General features: G+C 48.6%; 7 protein-coding genes across 7 annotated transcripts; 3 read left to right on the forward strand and 4 right to left on the reverse strand.

Annotated features, from left to right (window-relative positions):
* Positions 1–100: 100 nt before the first annotated feature.
* Positions 101–1018, reverse strand: N7525_002479 (oxygenase MpaB family protein; the record flags this gene model as incomplete). Its single annotated transcript, XM_002559913.1, has 1 exon — positions 101–1018. The coding sequence occupies one exon, from the start codon at positions 1016–1018 to the stop codon at positions 101–103; it is 918 nt and encodes a 305-aa protein (XP_002559959.1).
* A 449-nt stretch (positions 1019–1467) lies between these two features.
* On the forward strand, positions 1468–2972 carry N7525_002480 (DUF3712 domain-containing protein; the record flags this gene model as incomplete). The annotated part of the gene is made up of 3 exons (XM_002559912.2): positions 1468–1721; positions 1808–2232; positions 2287–2972. The coding sequence occupies 3 exons, from the start codon at positions 1468–1470 to the stop codon at positions 2970–2972; spliced, it is 1365 nt and encodes a 454-aa protein (XP_002559958.2).
* Positions 2973–3917: 945 nt separating this feature from the next.
* Positions 3918–5868, reverse strand: fbx15 (F-box domain protein; the record flags this gene model as incomplete). The annotated part of the gene is made up of 2 exons (XM_002559911.2): positions 3918–5663; positions 5716–5868. 2 exons carry the CDS (start codon positions 5866–5868, stop codon positions 3918–3920), a joined length of 1899 nt encoding a protein of 632 aa, XP_002559957.1.
* Positions 5869–7248: 1380 nt separating this feature from the next.
* N7525_002482 (caspase family protein) lies at positions 7249–8749 on the forward strand (the record flags this gene model as incomplete). Its single annotated transcript, XM_061212328.1, has 4 exons — positions 7249–7519; positions 7578–8382; positions 8447–8616; positions 8724–8749. The coding sequence occupies 4 exons, from the start codon at positions 7249–7251 to the stop codon at positions 8747–8749; spliced, it is 1272 nt and encodes a 423-aa protein (XP_061069349.1).
* A 1252-nt stretch (positions 8750–10001) lies between these two features.
* Positions 10002–10490, forward strand: N7525_002483 (uncharacterized protein; the record flags this gene model as incomplete). Its single annotated transcript, XM_002559909.2, has 1 exon — positions 10002–10490. The coding sequence occupies one exon, from the start codon at positions 10002–10004 to the stop codon at positions 10488–10490; it is 489 nt and encodes a 162-aa protein (XP_002559955.2).
* A 1019-nt stretch (positions 10491–11509) lies between these two features.
* N7525_002484 (sugar porter family MFS transporter) lies at positions 11510–13501 on the reverse strand (the record flags this gene model as incomplete). The annotated part of the gene is made up of 8 exons (XM_002559908.1): positions 11510–11721; positions 11774–11904; positions 11961–12599; positions 12659–12896; positions 12949–12959; positions 13011–13266; positions 13322–13373; positions 13430–13501. 8 exons carry the CDS (start codon positions 13499–13501, stop codon positions 11510–11512), a joined length of 1611 nt encoding a protein of 536 aa, XP_002559954.1.
* A 1082-nt stretch (positions 13502–14583) lies between these two features.
* Positions 14584–15054, reverse strand: N7525_002485 (uncharacterized protein; the record flags this gene model as incomplete). Its single annotated transcript, XM_002559907.1, has 1 exon — positions 14584–15054. The coding sequence occupies one exon, from the start codon at positions 15052–15054 to the stop codon at positions 14584–14586; it is 471 nt and encodes a 156-aa protein (XP_002559953.1).
* Between the last annotated feature and the right edge of the window lie 176 nt (positions 15055–15230).

Here is a 15230-nt window from a genome sequence, read left to right on the forward strand (position 1 = left end):
CATTGAATATCTTCAAAATACATAGAACAATCATGTCTCTCATAACGGGTATATACAGAAAAAAAAAAGATATTAGAAAAACATCATTCTTAAAACATTCTTAAACCTCCTTCCCATCCATCTTCTCCTTGAGCCGATCCTGGTAGAATTTCAACGGGTATGCCCGCCATTTATTAGGCATCGCCGGATAAAGAGCGACCGAGAAGCCCATCCAGGTGCGATAAAGGGCCCGGGTGGTAACGGTCGAGCGCAGACCGTAGGCATCACGCAGACTCGGGGGCAGCATCTCAATCGTAGTCACACGCAAGAAAGGCTTCAAAGATTGCACCCAGCGGGGCATATCGTTACTTTCACGAAGATCCTTAGCAAACAGAGCCGCGTCCGACGAGACAGTCAACCGATGGACCTGATCATCCCAGTAAGACCAGAATGCCTGTCGGGTTTCCGGCCAGGTACCGGGGGGAACACCCAGGCAGTTCATGAGCAAGGCATACTCGCTGTACGCACGCTGGGCACTGGCATAGTCCACGCGGCCATAGACACGCTGGTAGAAATCGGTCGCAGTCACGTACAGCGTCGCCGCCATCCACAACTGCAGCGGTGGATGCTCAGCGAACCGATTCGAGCGACCGCCGCCCAGCAGGGGCGGTTTACCGTCCTGCAAGAGTTCGATGAGGACCTTGCGCTCGTCGCGGGTACCGAAGACCAAGCAGGAGACGTAGCTGATGTTGGCCTGAAGAGCGTCGATGAGCTCGGTGGCTAGCTCCTTGTGGCCGCCGTGGTTGGCGCCCACGTCGCGGATTCCGGGCATGGCAGCTTGCAGGAGCAACGCTGCACCAGATCCTGCGAAGAGGATGCCCTCCTGGAGCATTTTGGGGAGGACCTCTAGTTGTTCCAGGGCATGAAGACGACCTGAGACATTGATATTCTTTGCGGTCGCATCGGAGCCATTTGGAATGTTTTGGGACTTTTCGTCCGGAGAGACGGAGACGGGGGGTGAAGGGAAAGCCAAAGACATGACTGGGGGGAAATTATCAATAGTCAAGACAGTAAAGACAATGGAGTCGAGTATATGATCCCATTAATATCAAAATCTTTCCAATCTTCCCCAGGAATCCCCCGCAAAACCCCGAAAACTTCCCCTAAATCTAAGAGCGATGATCATCTCGGCCCATGTGAATAGTATCGCCTTTCTTAGGAATAAGCCGCGGCTGGCAGCAGATCGCCATCTCCTGAAGCGCTGATCCCTCCCCTCTTCTGCGTCATTCGCCAAAGAAAGCAATGCTCCTCCGACCAGGAACCCGCTTTATTCCTTTTTGAGCTCCTTTTTTCTTTTTTTTTTGGCTTTTGGGTCACCCACGGGGTCCCGCTTCGGAGAGAAGAAGAAGTCCGGGGGTGCTTTTGCGCTAACTAACAATACATATACGCCGAACCCCTCCCCTTTCAAAGGTCTCGAATTGTGCAATCATGGGCAAAAATACAGATACCCCTGCATATCTGACTTCAGATAATGCCAAATATACTCTGGGGATTCATCGTGGCCCATTGATATCCAAGGACGATGATGGCGCCCAGCTTGCACAAGTCGAATCCGCCGGGGGTCTATCACTGGAGACGAGGAAGTTGAAGCGCAGTGAGAAGTTCCAGCGCCATTGGAAGCGATTCTGGTGTCTGCATCTTCTGGTGACTATCATCTTCCTAGCGATTTTCCTACCTGTCTTGTAAGTTGCATCTCCCAATTATGGCCTTGTATTGGATTGCAACGCTCGAAGAAAAATACAAATACTAATTGCAATTGCAATTGTAGCTTCCTGGTTGCCATTCCAGCCATCTCGCAGATGGTCGTCAACAAGTCCGACCTAGTCTTGGTCAATGCCTCGGTCCTGAATCCGCGACCGGACAAGATCCAATTGACGCTGTTGTCGGCATTGGATCTCAAAATTGCACTGCCAGTGCGCATTGAACCGATCACATTAGATCTGTTCGTGCGCGACGCCGGCGCAAAGAACGCATGGGGCCAGGCTAAAATCGACGGCAAAGTCATTAAGGGCAACACCACGCTAGGCGTGAGCAAGGTCGAGACGCCATTGACCAACTTGACCACCTGGGAGGAATATGTGTACAATGTCGTGTTCGAGAAGGAGACTCCGCTGTCGGTCAGAGGTGTAACCAATTCGTACTTGGGTGTGCTTAAGTCCAAGGTCACTATGGACAAGGATATCATGTCGCCAGGTAAGCCGAAGAAAGACAGATCATCCTAGAAGTGAAGCTGACTTGCATTCCTAGTGCTGAACCAATTCAAGGGTTTCAGCATCTCCGACAGTGGACTCGTTCCAGCCCGTGAAGACGGCACCAACCTAATCGGGAATGCCTCCCTCCCCAACCCGTCCGTGTTGACTCTTGACATTGGCACCATCGTCCTGGACGTGAAGAGCGGCGACCTCGTCATTGGAAACGCCACCCTCAAAGACATCACTATCAAACCGGGCGACAACGTCTTCCCTCTAACCGGAATCCTTGACATACACACCATGGTCTCGAACCTCCGAGAGGTACTCGCCTCGCAGGCCAAGGCCATCGCAACCGGAAACTTAGCCCTGGACACGGTAACCCGAAGCGTCACCTGGAATGGCGAGCTGGTGCCATACTACACCGATGTGATGAAGCAGCTTACGCTGACGGCCAACGTGCCAATCGCCGATCTGGTTAAGAACACTGTTCACAACCTGCTCAGCGGTAATGAGACCCTCAGAGACATTCTCAAGTCAGCCGGCGAAACGAGCAACCTGCTAGGTGGTCTCACGAGCAGCGATGGCGACAGCGACACAGCCAGCTCAGCACTATCTGAAACCTCCGAGCTCGCATCCAAGATGAAGACGAACGTTGCAGTACGCGATATGTTCCGTGACGCACACCCAGTTAAACGGGATTTAATTATCAACTCGTTGGCTGGGATGTACAAGAAGCTGTGAAAGACCCCATTCACCTTTGAACATTCACCTCTGAACATTTTCCAGTTTTTCTTTCTGCACTTACGTTTCCTTTTCCTGAAGGTCTCCGGCTTCTGGGTTCTGTGTTTATGATTGCGAGATGCTCGCTGATGCCTAGACGATACTTGATTCCCCTTTGGGTTGTGGCAGTGGTTCTTTTGTTTGGATGGCGTTGTGGGAGTGCTGTCTTTCTATCTTTAGAGATAGACATAGGCCTTAATGTTCTCGATTTTCCTGTTGACTCCATTCTTGAGGCAGTGCATGGGTTAGTGTACTTTGTTTACTTTCTCTATACATGGCTGCCTGTCCGAGCTTGGGTACAGATGATAATGCATAAATTATAAATATGATGATATTAATAGGTTTGGTCCTTGCGTACATGTAGTTTGTAGGCTTGCATATTGTTTCTGCAATGGGCTGTCAGCTTGCACTTCGTAAAGAGCAGATCGTACCAAAAGTGGATTGATCTTTGTCGAAGTGACTTGTCCCAACGGCTGCCTTTTGATATGCCTAGCTCGTAGGATATTTTCGGTACTAATAAACGAAGTCAGAATCGACTCTATAGATGTCAACCCTGGACAACCGGGTTTCCAGGGTTGGAAATTGTTATAGAATGGAGCACATACGCATATAAGGCAGTGATTAATACCGTATTTTAACTGACGTCCAGGACCCAATTGACTGTGACCTTTAATGATAAATCCGAAATGAGGTTTGCTGCCCAAGGCCTCCTAGATGCCCGAGTCGACCCTTCATCTTGTTCAGTGCTGGAGGCATGCATGACTTCGTATACTAAGTTTACTCCGTGCAGATTTTAGAATTTGAACTTGTTTTTGTGTTAATATTTACAGTGGGCAATGCCCCATTTAATCTTATGACAGCTAATCGTATCTGACCTTCCAACCTTGGAAGGCTGTCTGTGTTGAATTATGCTGCGAGGCCCTTCCAAAAACGATCCCTAATGCCACGCAGATAGTACCCGCGTTTGATGCCCATGTAGAAAGGTGGTGCTTCTTCCACCAGGTTGGGCGAAGGGAAATACGGAGGGGGTGGCTTCAGCGTCTTTGGGAATAGTTCACCGGGATCCTGGTGATCTGCAGGAGAGGTAGGAGTGGGGAGAGGGCTCGAAACGGGAATTTGATAATGAGGATCAAAGCTAATGAGGATAAGAGCTTGTTGATTAGGAGGAAGACCAGGGGCGTCAATTGAATAGACGATTGAACGTTCGTCTGCAATACTCTTCACAGATCCAGTACGCGGGCCTGGACAGAGCAATTGTTGTAATGCAGGCGGGGCGTCCTCTGGGGGCCACATCCGGACGCCACGACACTCGAAGCGTTCCTCAGAACCTTCAACATGACAGCCATCCTGATCCACCTGGGTAGGCTGGAACAGTCGGTTGCGAGGTCCCTCAATTCCCTCCTCGTCAATGGGACACTTGCGCTTGCGCGACACCGTACGCAACCGGATCCGGTCTCGAGACCGCAAATTATCACCGGCAGGGTCGTTGACAAGGTCGACAAAGGTGGATGCACCGAGATGGTAACTCCTGTGCTTGGTGCGAGCCGCGATGAACTCCTGCCGCCGGGTAGAGCCAGACTCGTACTCGGCATGGTAATGCCGCCGCAACCTCTTTGCAGGTCGCTCATCGTAGGGCTGGTCGTTCTCAACGTCATCATCCATCGATACCCAGGATGGAATTTCGATGGTGCCTCCAGAAAGAGGCGCTAGAGCTTCTTCTGGTGTTGGAAGTCGCTGTGTGTAGTATGTACGGTGGTTTTCACTCTTACCATCGCGCCACTCACGGCGGCATTCAAGTATGACTGGCCGGCCAGTCGTCTCATCCTTACGGATTGAAAGATCAGTCCACATCTCATTGATGGGGCCTTCTTGATGCTCTCGGCGCCACAAGCGACCGTTCCATTTGCGGCCTTCTTCGCGAGGGGCGTGACAGAACCAATGATAGAAAGAGGAGTGTACTTCTTCATCATCAGCGGCGACCTGCGTCGAAACAGCATAGAGATGTTCATCATGCATCTCAAAACATAGTGTTTGACCAAGATCGCCATCGACCACTCGGTCGAGCGGGAACTCGATACATTCATACGATTGGAGATCCACACCAGTGATAGACCACACACCATCCGAACCATCGGCGGCGGTAAATGTGCCATACCAAATGTAGGTTCCACAGTGTCGCACAAAGATTGGTGCGGATGCTGGGATTTCTTCATGAAGCAGGAATCGTCTCCGTCCCTGGTGGGTTTCCCGCCACGCCATGTTGACTACGAGCAACGCGTCCTCGGTCGCGCTCACTTCGGCCACTCGGAACACGAGAATATCATCGCTGTAACTCAAGAGCGTAACCCGATCTTCTGCACCCGGCTCCACGGGACCGGTTTCCAGCAGTCGAGGGATCGCATCGCGGAGATCCATGACACGCTCCCGGAAGGCAGGACCATGTACATACAGCAAACGAATCCAATGGTCGGATCGGTAACATAAATAACCTTGGTTGTAAAGAAATTCTGCCCCGTAGCCTACGCAGACCACTGAGTATGGATCTGCTGTGGCGACAGCCTCGTGTATAGCAAGCCGATGCCTGACGGCCTTGCGAAAACCAGACTGGGCCGCTAGGGCAGCCTGACCTTCTTTGCTGTGGCGTAAAGCATTCTGTAAACTGGGATCAGCCTGGTAACTCAAGCGAGGGGTTGACTTGACCTACCTCGACGGTTTTGCGGGCAATCTGTTCGCTTTGTGACAGAGTATAGAGAGCACGACTGGTGTGACTTAGGTTCATGAAATCACGGTCGTCCAGCGAGGTCGCGATCTGGTAAAACACATCAAAAGGAAGAGTGTTCAGGCTCTGTACAGTCATGGCTATAAAGGTGGCCTGAATAGAATAGTCTGTCAAGTGGAGTCAAGGGAGTCTCAGACAAAAGGGCAACTGCCACAAGAAAAGAACAAGACCAATTCCATATCTCAAATTCATAAAGAAAGGAAAGAACGAGATTTTAAGTTCCTGGAAAGAAGGAAGATAGGAGGAAAGAGGAGGTGAGGCTCAAGTGGACTCCAGGGCCATTGCAAATGTTGCAAAAGAGGAATAGTCCCACCTGAAAACCATGGAACCCCCTTCGTAGCAAAAGCCAAAAGAGCCTCACTAGACCGGAAATGGATGTACCAATTGGGAAAAGAAAAAACTACATGTAGTTATCGCCTCCAGAACTATTGGTAAGAAAAGTAAGAGCAGATCTCCCCGGATCATAGAATCACGCAATTCGACAGGGGATCAGATCCTTCTGAGGGATTCTGTTTCGGATTACGACTAACATCTCCGAAACAATGCGGCTCATCCGTCTCGATTAGGACTAACCCATGTGCACGATCTCTCGTGACACGGATTAGGTGGGGTCCACCCAAGATCCTTCCAGTCCTGGAGGTCCTACCGGATCTTCAGTGCATGTGCGGAAGTCACTTCTAGCCTGAATAGAAACATGGAAGCTACCATTACTACCTACCTCGGTAGGTACATACAGTATGCTAGTATACTACAGTTCTGACAATAATATGGACATTCCAAGTGTTTACTGTAAGTTTACTCCATTAGACATCATGAGAGCGTTCTACTTAGGTATGTTATTGGACAGAGCCGCATGGAGGTGTCACTTCCAAGCCACTCGGAGGCAAAACTAGTCTCACGTACGCACTCTTATGCATGCATGTTGCCCAGGCCTATTCTTGGTTCTCTAGTATTTTTTTCAGCAGAGTATTCCTTCCAAGCTTACTTTCTTGACTAATATCCTTTTCTGGTAAATAATCAGGTGACGCGTCTAGTCACATGATTGACTGAAAAGATGCTGCCTAACTTGGCTTCCAAGGTTTTTTTCCCTTTCGTTTCAACATTACATGTTAGATTACACGGTGGATATACTATTATGTAGCATTATTGGACTTATTCAAATGAAATACCAGAAATTAAAGTGATTTTACCTGCAGCCCTACCGGTGGATCCCAATGTTAATCTCCAGAAGTGCCCACGGGTACTTTGTATACTAGTAATGTAGTAACGTATACCTATAGGTACTCGGTGGGATTGCCCAGGCACTAACAATCCAGAGGGAAAGTGTGAAAGGTCCCATTTGCGCGACCCACCCCCAGGCTAGTCAGCCGAATTACTTTTTAAGTTGTTCATCTTCTGCTTCACCTTCTTTTCCTCTCTTCCATCGGGTCCACGGGTATAGTTCGCATCTTTGACAAGATGTATTATCCACCTCATGGTCCTCCAGGACAAGGGCCACCATGGGGAGGATATCAGCAAACTCCGCGTCAGCCCTACCCTCCTCCTCAGCCTTATCCTCCTCAGCCCTACGCTTATCCTCCGGGTCCTAGCCATTCCCCTTACCCGCCGTCGCATTATCCTCAGCCTCAATATCCTCAGTATCCTCCTCACTCTCCTACCCCGCCATACGGCCACACTCCACCTCCTCGTCCTCCCTCCCACCAGCATAGTCTGAGTGCCCCTCGGAATGGTAAAGTTCTACATGCCAAGAAACTTTGGTTGCAACGGGATCATTAACCATCGAAAAGGATATCCTGGTGCAAATTCTCCGAATCTGCCCCCAACCCCACCCCAGAATTTTCAGCAATTCGGCGGAGGTGCTCCCTCAAACTACAGGTTCCAGTACTCGGCTTGTACCGGTCGCCGCAGGGCTTTGTTGATCGGGATCAACTATGCAGGACAGCCCAATGCATTAAAAGGCTGTATCAACGATGTCACTAACATGTCCAACTTCCTGACCCAGAGATTTGGATACAAGCGGGAGGACATGGTCATTCTCACCGACGACCAACAGAACCCGATGAGCATCCCCACCAAGGCTAACATTTTACGTGCCATGCACTGGCTTGTTAAGGATGCCCAACCTAACGATTCCCTATTCATCCACTTCTCTGGCCACGGAGGTCGTACTCCCGATCTGGACGGAGACGAAGACGACGGATTCGACGATGTCATCTACCCATTGGACTACCGCGAGGCCGGTCACATTGTCGACGACGATATGCATGCCATCATGGTGCGTCCCCTGCGGCCTGGTGTGCGATTGACGGCGATCTACGATTCCTGCCACTCGGGCACTGCATTGGACCTCCCGTACGTCTACTCGACGCAGGGTGTTCTCAAGGAGCCCAACCTGGCCAAGGAGGCAGCTCAGGACTTGTTCAGTGCATTCACCTCGTATGGACAGGGCGATATCGCTAGCGCCGCCTCAACGGCCATCGGGTTCTTCAAAAAGGCAGTCAACGGTGATTCGGCCCGTGAGCGCACAATCAGGACCAAGACCTCTCCGGCCGACGTTGTGATGTTTTCAGGATCCAAGGACACACAGACCTCGTGAGTGGCGCAGCTTTAACAATTTTAAAGCAATAAAATAAGAATCCAGTCTAACCCGGAACAGGGCCGACACATTCCAGGACGGACAGGCGCGTGGTGCGTTGAGTTGGGCGTTTATCAAATCACAGCAACAGTGGCCACACCAGAGTTACCTACAGCTGCTGAACTCGATCCGGAATGAGCTCGAGGGCAAATACTCGCAGAAGCCACAATTGAGCTGCAGCCATCCCCTTGGTAAGGAAATTTTTATCTTTTGTCTTTTATTTTTATTGTTGGCTTTTTTATTTTTTGTTATTCTTTTTCAGCGGTATGAACTCCCCCAGCTGACTCGGGATCGACAGATGTCAACCTCCGCTTTGTGATGTAATCGGACAGTTTTCACCCGGGCACCTGGGCACTTATGACAGGCATGATCGAAATGTAGCAAATGAATGACCATGACTCCCGACTCCCGAGCCGGTGCGGGGAAGAGCTCCAATGTGTAGCGATTGTACGAGTAGATACCGTAATATTGCTAACATACTAGTAATATGTACATGATACCGTAGAAAATAGTAGAATAATAAAATCACGTACAACATACTCCGTATAACATTATAATATTATAATATAGTTCAATAATGGTACGGAATACGATGCGCCCCCATCTCCCAAACCTGTGGGCTCACCTGTGGGCTCGTCTGTGGCTGTGGTTCTCTGCTGTGCTTCGGTGGATCTCTCGGCAAAACTTAATGGAAAAGTGGTTTTCTCTTCTACTCCGTAGAGAGAACTGAATAAATATGTACAACAGATGGAAATAATTCTTCTTTTCAAGACCTTTACTATATCAAGTTTCTCGTAGAATGTCTCTGATCTGTTTCAATCCTGCAAGTGTTCCAAGTGTTTCTGTAAAAAAGTATAGAACCATGGCGCCATTTCCCCCCTGAGCGGGAATCGGACCAATCAGGAAATAAGAACTCCACAGTTCCCGGTGGGAACCGTGGCACTGTCTTCGCCCCCTTTGGAAATGTCGCAACACGGCTTTTTTTTATATTTTTTATATTTTTGATTTTCTATATTTACTATTTTGTTTACGATGGGAACTGGAATGGTTCTACGCGAGGAATGTACTCCGTAGCATTACGGAAGATCGTGGCTTTGTTCTGCCGCGTCATTGGATAGTCAGATCTTTGAGACATCCATGGATATCTGATCACAGTTGCTTTCTTTCCACATGGACTTCAACTTCCATTGTCTTTATACAGCAGATCATACTGTATATGTAAATAGTAAGAGTCATGACTCGAGCTTATATTTTTTACTAGGAATACAAACACGAAAAAACACAAAAACCAAAAATTACAAGTCATCTAAGTGTTACGGGACTAAAATGTTGATGTCTCTCTGATCCACTTTTGGTCTTTTTCCGAATTCCATCAGAGTACCCTTGGGTGTTTTCTTTTTCCCTCTTTTCTTTTCTCTCTTTCTGAAAGATCACACAAGAAACACAACCTTTGGAAGCCATGTTGATTTCATCTGCGTCGAACAGTTCCTATTCCTCCAGCGTCTCATCGGAACACCTTTCTCCATACCAACATCCCCCCACATCCACACTTTCACTGAACACCCGCCGTACCCCAATGACTGTCAAGTACCCTCGGTTTTACTCCTCCCCCGTGGATCAGGAAACAGACTCAACCCCTCTACAACTCTATGGCCTAGAGCAGCGAGAACCCTCCATCTACGGCAAACCTCCCAAACTACTCCGCCGAGTCTCCCATGTCCTGGGCGATATCCGCGAAGACTTGTCGATGGACGCTCGCCAAACCACCGAAAAGCTCAAGCGTCGCTCGACCATGCTCTACGACGGGCCTTCCACTGCTCCTCCATCTCGCTCCGAGGCTCCGATGACATCCCACGGGCCCCCGCGGTCGCGGCCAATGTCCATCATCTCCTTCGATAACTGGTCTTCTCCGACACGAGGAATGAGCCAACGACTCTCCCGCCGGTTGTCAGTCTTCTCTTCGCGAAGCAAGCCTACCAGCTCCAAGGGAGCCAGCATATCTTCGCCGAATTTGATCGGTTCATCGACCCAATACGGCAACAGGAGCCAAGCTTCGTTCATTTAATGACCGGAAATATCAGATGAGACGATCAAAAACGATCAAAAAAAGGAAGGCATTGCCACTGTCATCTATGATCATGGGATCGACGCTCGAATCGTCGTGCAATACACGGCTATTCATACATACATGCGCAAGGGGTGTTCCGGTATAACCATTCTCATTTTTGTAACTTTCTCTTTTCTGCGACTGCTATATCCATCAGATTTTTGGGTGGACAGCGATCATTTTCATTATATTAATCGCTCGTTCATGTTTTGGGGTTTTGTTACTATTTCTCTTTGCTTGACTTGCGCATAGCTCGGTGTTTGGGATTATGGCTTTTTTTTTTGGATTCTTCGATTTATTTTGAATATTTTCTTTTTCCTCTTGACATATCAGAATAATTTTATCATATACAGAACCCCTTGAAGACTACATGACTCTCGAGTCCCAAAAAAAAAAAAAAATAGAACGCTAATTGCGCCACCATGCAGTCGGCATTTCACTCAAGGCTAAGCAATTGCCGGTAGGCTAAGGTTAGTCCGTTAGCCAATGCCTAAAAATAAAGACTGAAAACGTCCGAGATGATTTTAAATGCGACCGTTTAATATACAACATATATGAAACAGGATAAATTGCCTCGGACTCTCACCAAGTATGTAACCGTCTCCGCAAAGGAGATGCCAAGATGGGAAGAATGATCGATCCGGTAAATTGGCTGCCGTGTTTGGCATGGCCCTTGTCGTTTGTTGAGAAGAATGACAGGGGTCTTACAGGAACAGACTAGGATCAAAAGGAGTAATTGGGTTACTTAGCACCGTATCTGGTGTCTTTTCTTTGCTTCGACTTACACTCATTTTCTTACTATGGTTGGTGCTATTCCGTATATCCGTTTGCGAGGTATGCATATAGATCGAACAGTTGGGATCAGACCCATTACTCGAACAGCTAACAGCTACTCTTGCATGTATCTGCATCTCCAGTCCTTCCTCCATATACTATACTTATAGCTTCCCAAACTCTATATCAACGACAGTCCATACTCACCTCTGCCTCTCTGCCTCGGTCCATTCTACATGCTCTGCTGCCTCAACTGGCATAACTCCCTTGCTAACAGCCGTTCTCTCGAACTCTTCATCTTCCCGCTCAATGTACTTCTGTGGGCGTTTTCGGCAGATGGCGTCCGGATCTCCAGTCACAATCAAGGATGGGTTGGTGCGGTAATAGGCATCAAGATCCTCGAGACTCCGGTTGGCTACAATGACAGTGAGTAAAGAAAAACAACAAGGGACAGCATCTGAGCGTACCTGTCTCCGGGTAGAAGAAGTATAGGATAGGTAGGAAAACAGCATTGGACACCGTCCAGACAATCCAAAACTTCCAGCCAATACTTTGAATTCCGATCGGGGTGATCTCCACGACGATGAAGTTCGTGATCCTATAATCTTGTTAAAAATCAACAGCCAATAAGTGTACCCACACTCGGATACATACCAGTCAGTGGCAGTTGCAGCTGCAGCACCCTTTGTCCGCATAGGTAGGGAGTTGATCTCAGTGGGATACAACCAAGGCACCCCGAGCATGCCAATACCAAAAGCCCCATAATAAAGAAAGAAAAACGCGACCGAGGCATTACCGTATACACTACCATTGTCACTAGTCGCAGAATACCGAAGCAGAACAGTAATGACGAGGAAGCACACGAACTGCCCAAACGTCGAGAGAAGCATTAAACCACGGCGACCCATACGCTCAATCAAAAGCACGGCAATACCCGAGAAAAACAGGTACGAGACGGCGTTGCAAGCTGACAGCAATCGAGCCATTTTCTCCGGCAAACCAACCGATTTGGTCAGTACAGTAGGCATGTAATAAGACATGATGTTGATACCGCCGAACTGCTGCATAAACTGACTGCCCACACCCAGAAAGATTCTGCGCAGTGTTTTGGTGTCATTTTTCTTGTCTTTCTTGAGGAGGTCGCGCCAGCGCACAGCGTTCTGGCGCTCGTATTGAATACTGAATGCGATTTCGTTGCGCTGGGTTATGACCACGGGGTCGTCGATCGGCTTTGCTTCGAGGCAGCTGAGGACTTCAATTGCCTCTTCTTCTTTGCCATGGGCGAGGAGCCAACTATGAGTATATCGTTAGACGAGATCATCATCAATGAAGGGATTGGCGTGTATACTTACCGAGGAGACTCCGGCAGCCAGGGCGTTGTACTCCACAGAATGAAGAAGAAGAAGAATTGGAATGCAAGTGGGAATCGCCAGGCTACAGAGCCGCCTGCAAATGATAGCCCATAGTTGATCCAGTTGACAAGACAGAAACCGGCGATGTTCATCATCATATCTAGGATTACCAGCTTTCCGCGCCATTTCGTCTGGGATGTTTCGGTCTGCCAGATTGGGGCTGTAGCAGTGTTGATACCTATTTCTCGTCAATTTACTACGTTTTGGTTGGGAACAATGATCTTATTTACCATTTCCAACACTATAAGAAATGTTAGAAGGTGCTAGTCGTGCTGAAGAGAAGGTCACTTACCCTAATACGATACGACCAACGAACATCTGCGCCAAACTAAACGAACTCGTCTGAAGAATAGCCCCTACTGCCATGATTGTAGTTCCCAGCAGAATAGCATTCTTTCGGCCCAGACGCTCACCGATGGTGAAGGCGACAAGGGCCCCAAAGAAACAACCAATATCATATATCGCAGTCACCGTGGATAGGGCCGTTGTCTTCGTAGGTCCGACGAGATCGTGGCTGACAAGGAAATCTTGTGTGATCACGACGCCGCCTAGATTGAATTAGATGTTAATGTCATGGGCAGTTTCTAGAGTACATGTACTCACTGAACACTCCTTGGTCGTAACCAAACAAGGTCATATCGGTTGCGCATGCCACCTAATACCAAACATGTCAATCGACTTCAACCAAAGTCTATATACTTCTAGTCATACCGTAATCCAGAATGTTAGCCATCCTCCTGTTAACCCGAAGTAGGGCTTTCTCTTCTGCGCGACAGTTGTCATATCGGAAAGTAAATCAAAGAGACGAAATCCCCGCACCGTACCTACTTATTAGTGGGACATCATTCTTTATATACCGGTGCGCAAATAGCCTAAATACCCAATTCCACGAGTATATATGCAAGGGATTTGCCGATTCAAACGGGGAATGATCTCCCGAGGTCGGCTCCGCTCCGAAGTCCGGGGGAGATGTGGGGGAAAGTTCGAGGAATGAAGCGATTAACCCAAAAAGAGTATCCCGAAGGACCTGATCGTCTTCTTTTGATACCGCATCTAGTAGAGTGGACTCAGATTCAATAGCCGATGTTCTTGTGTCACTGGTCGGCTGAGAGGCTGAAAGAAAGAGTAAATCATTTATCATTGTCTTTTATCCACTCCAATAGGGATTATATTATTATATTCCAGTCTGATTACGAATGATATAGAATTTATAGACTGTCAAAGGGGTCTTTGTCATTAGAATATCCATCTTCAGGGCTAAGATGGGGTTGTTAGCCGTAAAGGCATCCTTCTGACATATTCCATCTTGTGGCAGTAATGAACCAAATGTTAGGATTGTCATTAAAAAGAGATATGTAGGCCAAGTACGGAGTAGATCTGAAAGATATACAGATATGGTATAAGCGGAACTACTGCTTTACGCAGAGCCTCTATATGTCATATGTATTTCTAGGGCAAATGACAGAATTCCGAATACTACTCCTCTAGCGCCTAAACCTTGCCTATGTATTACACAGGTGATTCTTTTAAACAGATGATATTGCATATCTCATGAGTAGATGGTATAGGGCTATAAGCCACAAGGAAAATTTAACCAGGTAAACACCGTCTGAAAAACACCAGAATCGACCCGCAAGGCATCTGAGATGGAATGCAAGTTCAAACGCAACCTTCTGATAGCAAGAAGGTACGTCTGCCAAAATCCAAAATAATCCAAAATCCAAATCCCACGTATAATGCGCCATAGTAATCCCCACCCCGAGTCTAGAACATGGAAACCAGTCCATGCAGCCCGGAGATGCATGTGCAACCGGCATCGCATCTCCATCCCCCGGGTCCTGCCCTATCTAGCTGTAAACCTCAGATCAAAGAGTCACGCTCTCGAGATCACGCATGACAATACCCATTTGAGCCCGCTTGGCTGCCTCGGCAACAAGATTGAAATCCTGCAGAAAGGGCGCGGTGGCAGTTGGACCCCCGAGACCATTTATCTGATGGGGATAGGTATCGGATGTGGCCGCCGGAGCGGGGGCTGCATTCGTAGGTAATAATGCATGGGTGTTGGCTGCGGGGGCGATGGGAAGGGTACTCGGGTTGGATGTGTTGCCGATTGCTTGTGACAAGGGTTGCATGGGAGGGGCGGAGGTCTGCGGGGAACAGGCAGATTGTAGCGAGGGCGAAGAGAACACCTGCCTGGTTGCATTCGATGCGACTTCTAGGGTACTTTGAGCCTGGGCTGCCATATTGGACTGGCCGGTTGAAGGGTCGAGGGTTGAGGAGGAGGGCTGGGTGAGAGGTGCTTGAGGGTTGTATGTTGTTCTCAGGGTCGAGTCCATGACGTGACTAAAGCGGTCCGATCTTCCCAAGATGCAAAAAGAATAGGTCGCAATGAACGTGGACTTGGGTATGATGGGTTAACGGGGGGGAGAGGTTGCTTCTATGGACAGATAGATATGCGACGGGGGATGTGAAGTGGAAAAGAAAGCAGAGTGGCAAGGAAATCGAAGCCGCT

The sequence above is a fragment of the Penicillium rubens genome, assembly GCF_028828025.1.
Source record: "Penicillium rubens strain IBT 27055 chromosome Unknown utg000002l_segment0_segment0, whole genome shotgun sequence".
NCBI classification, from domain to species: domain Eukaryota; kingdom Fungi; phylum Ascomycota; class Eurotiomycetes; order Eurotiales; family Aspergillaceae; genus Penicillium; species Penicillium rubens.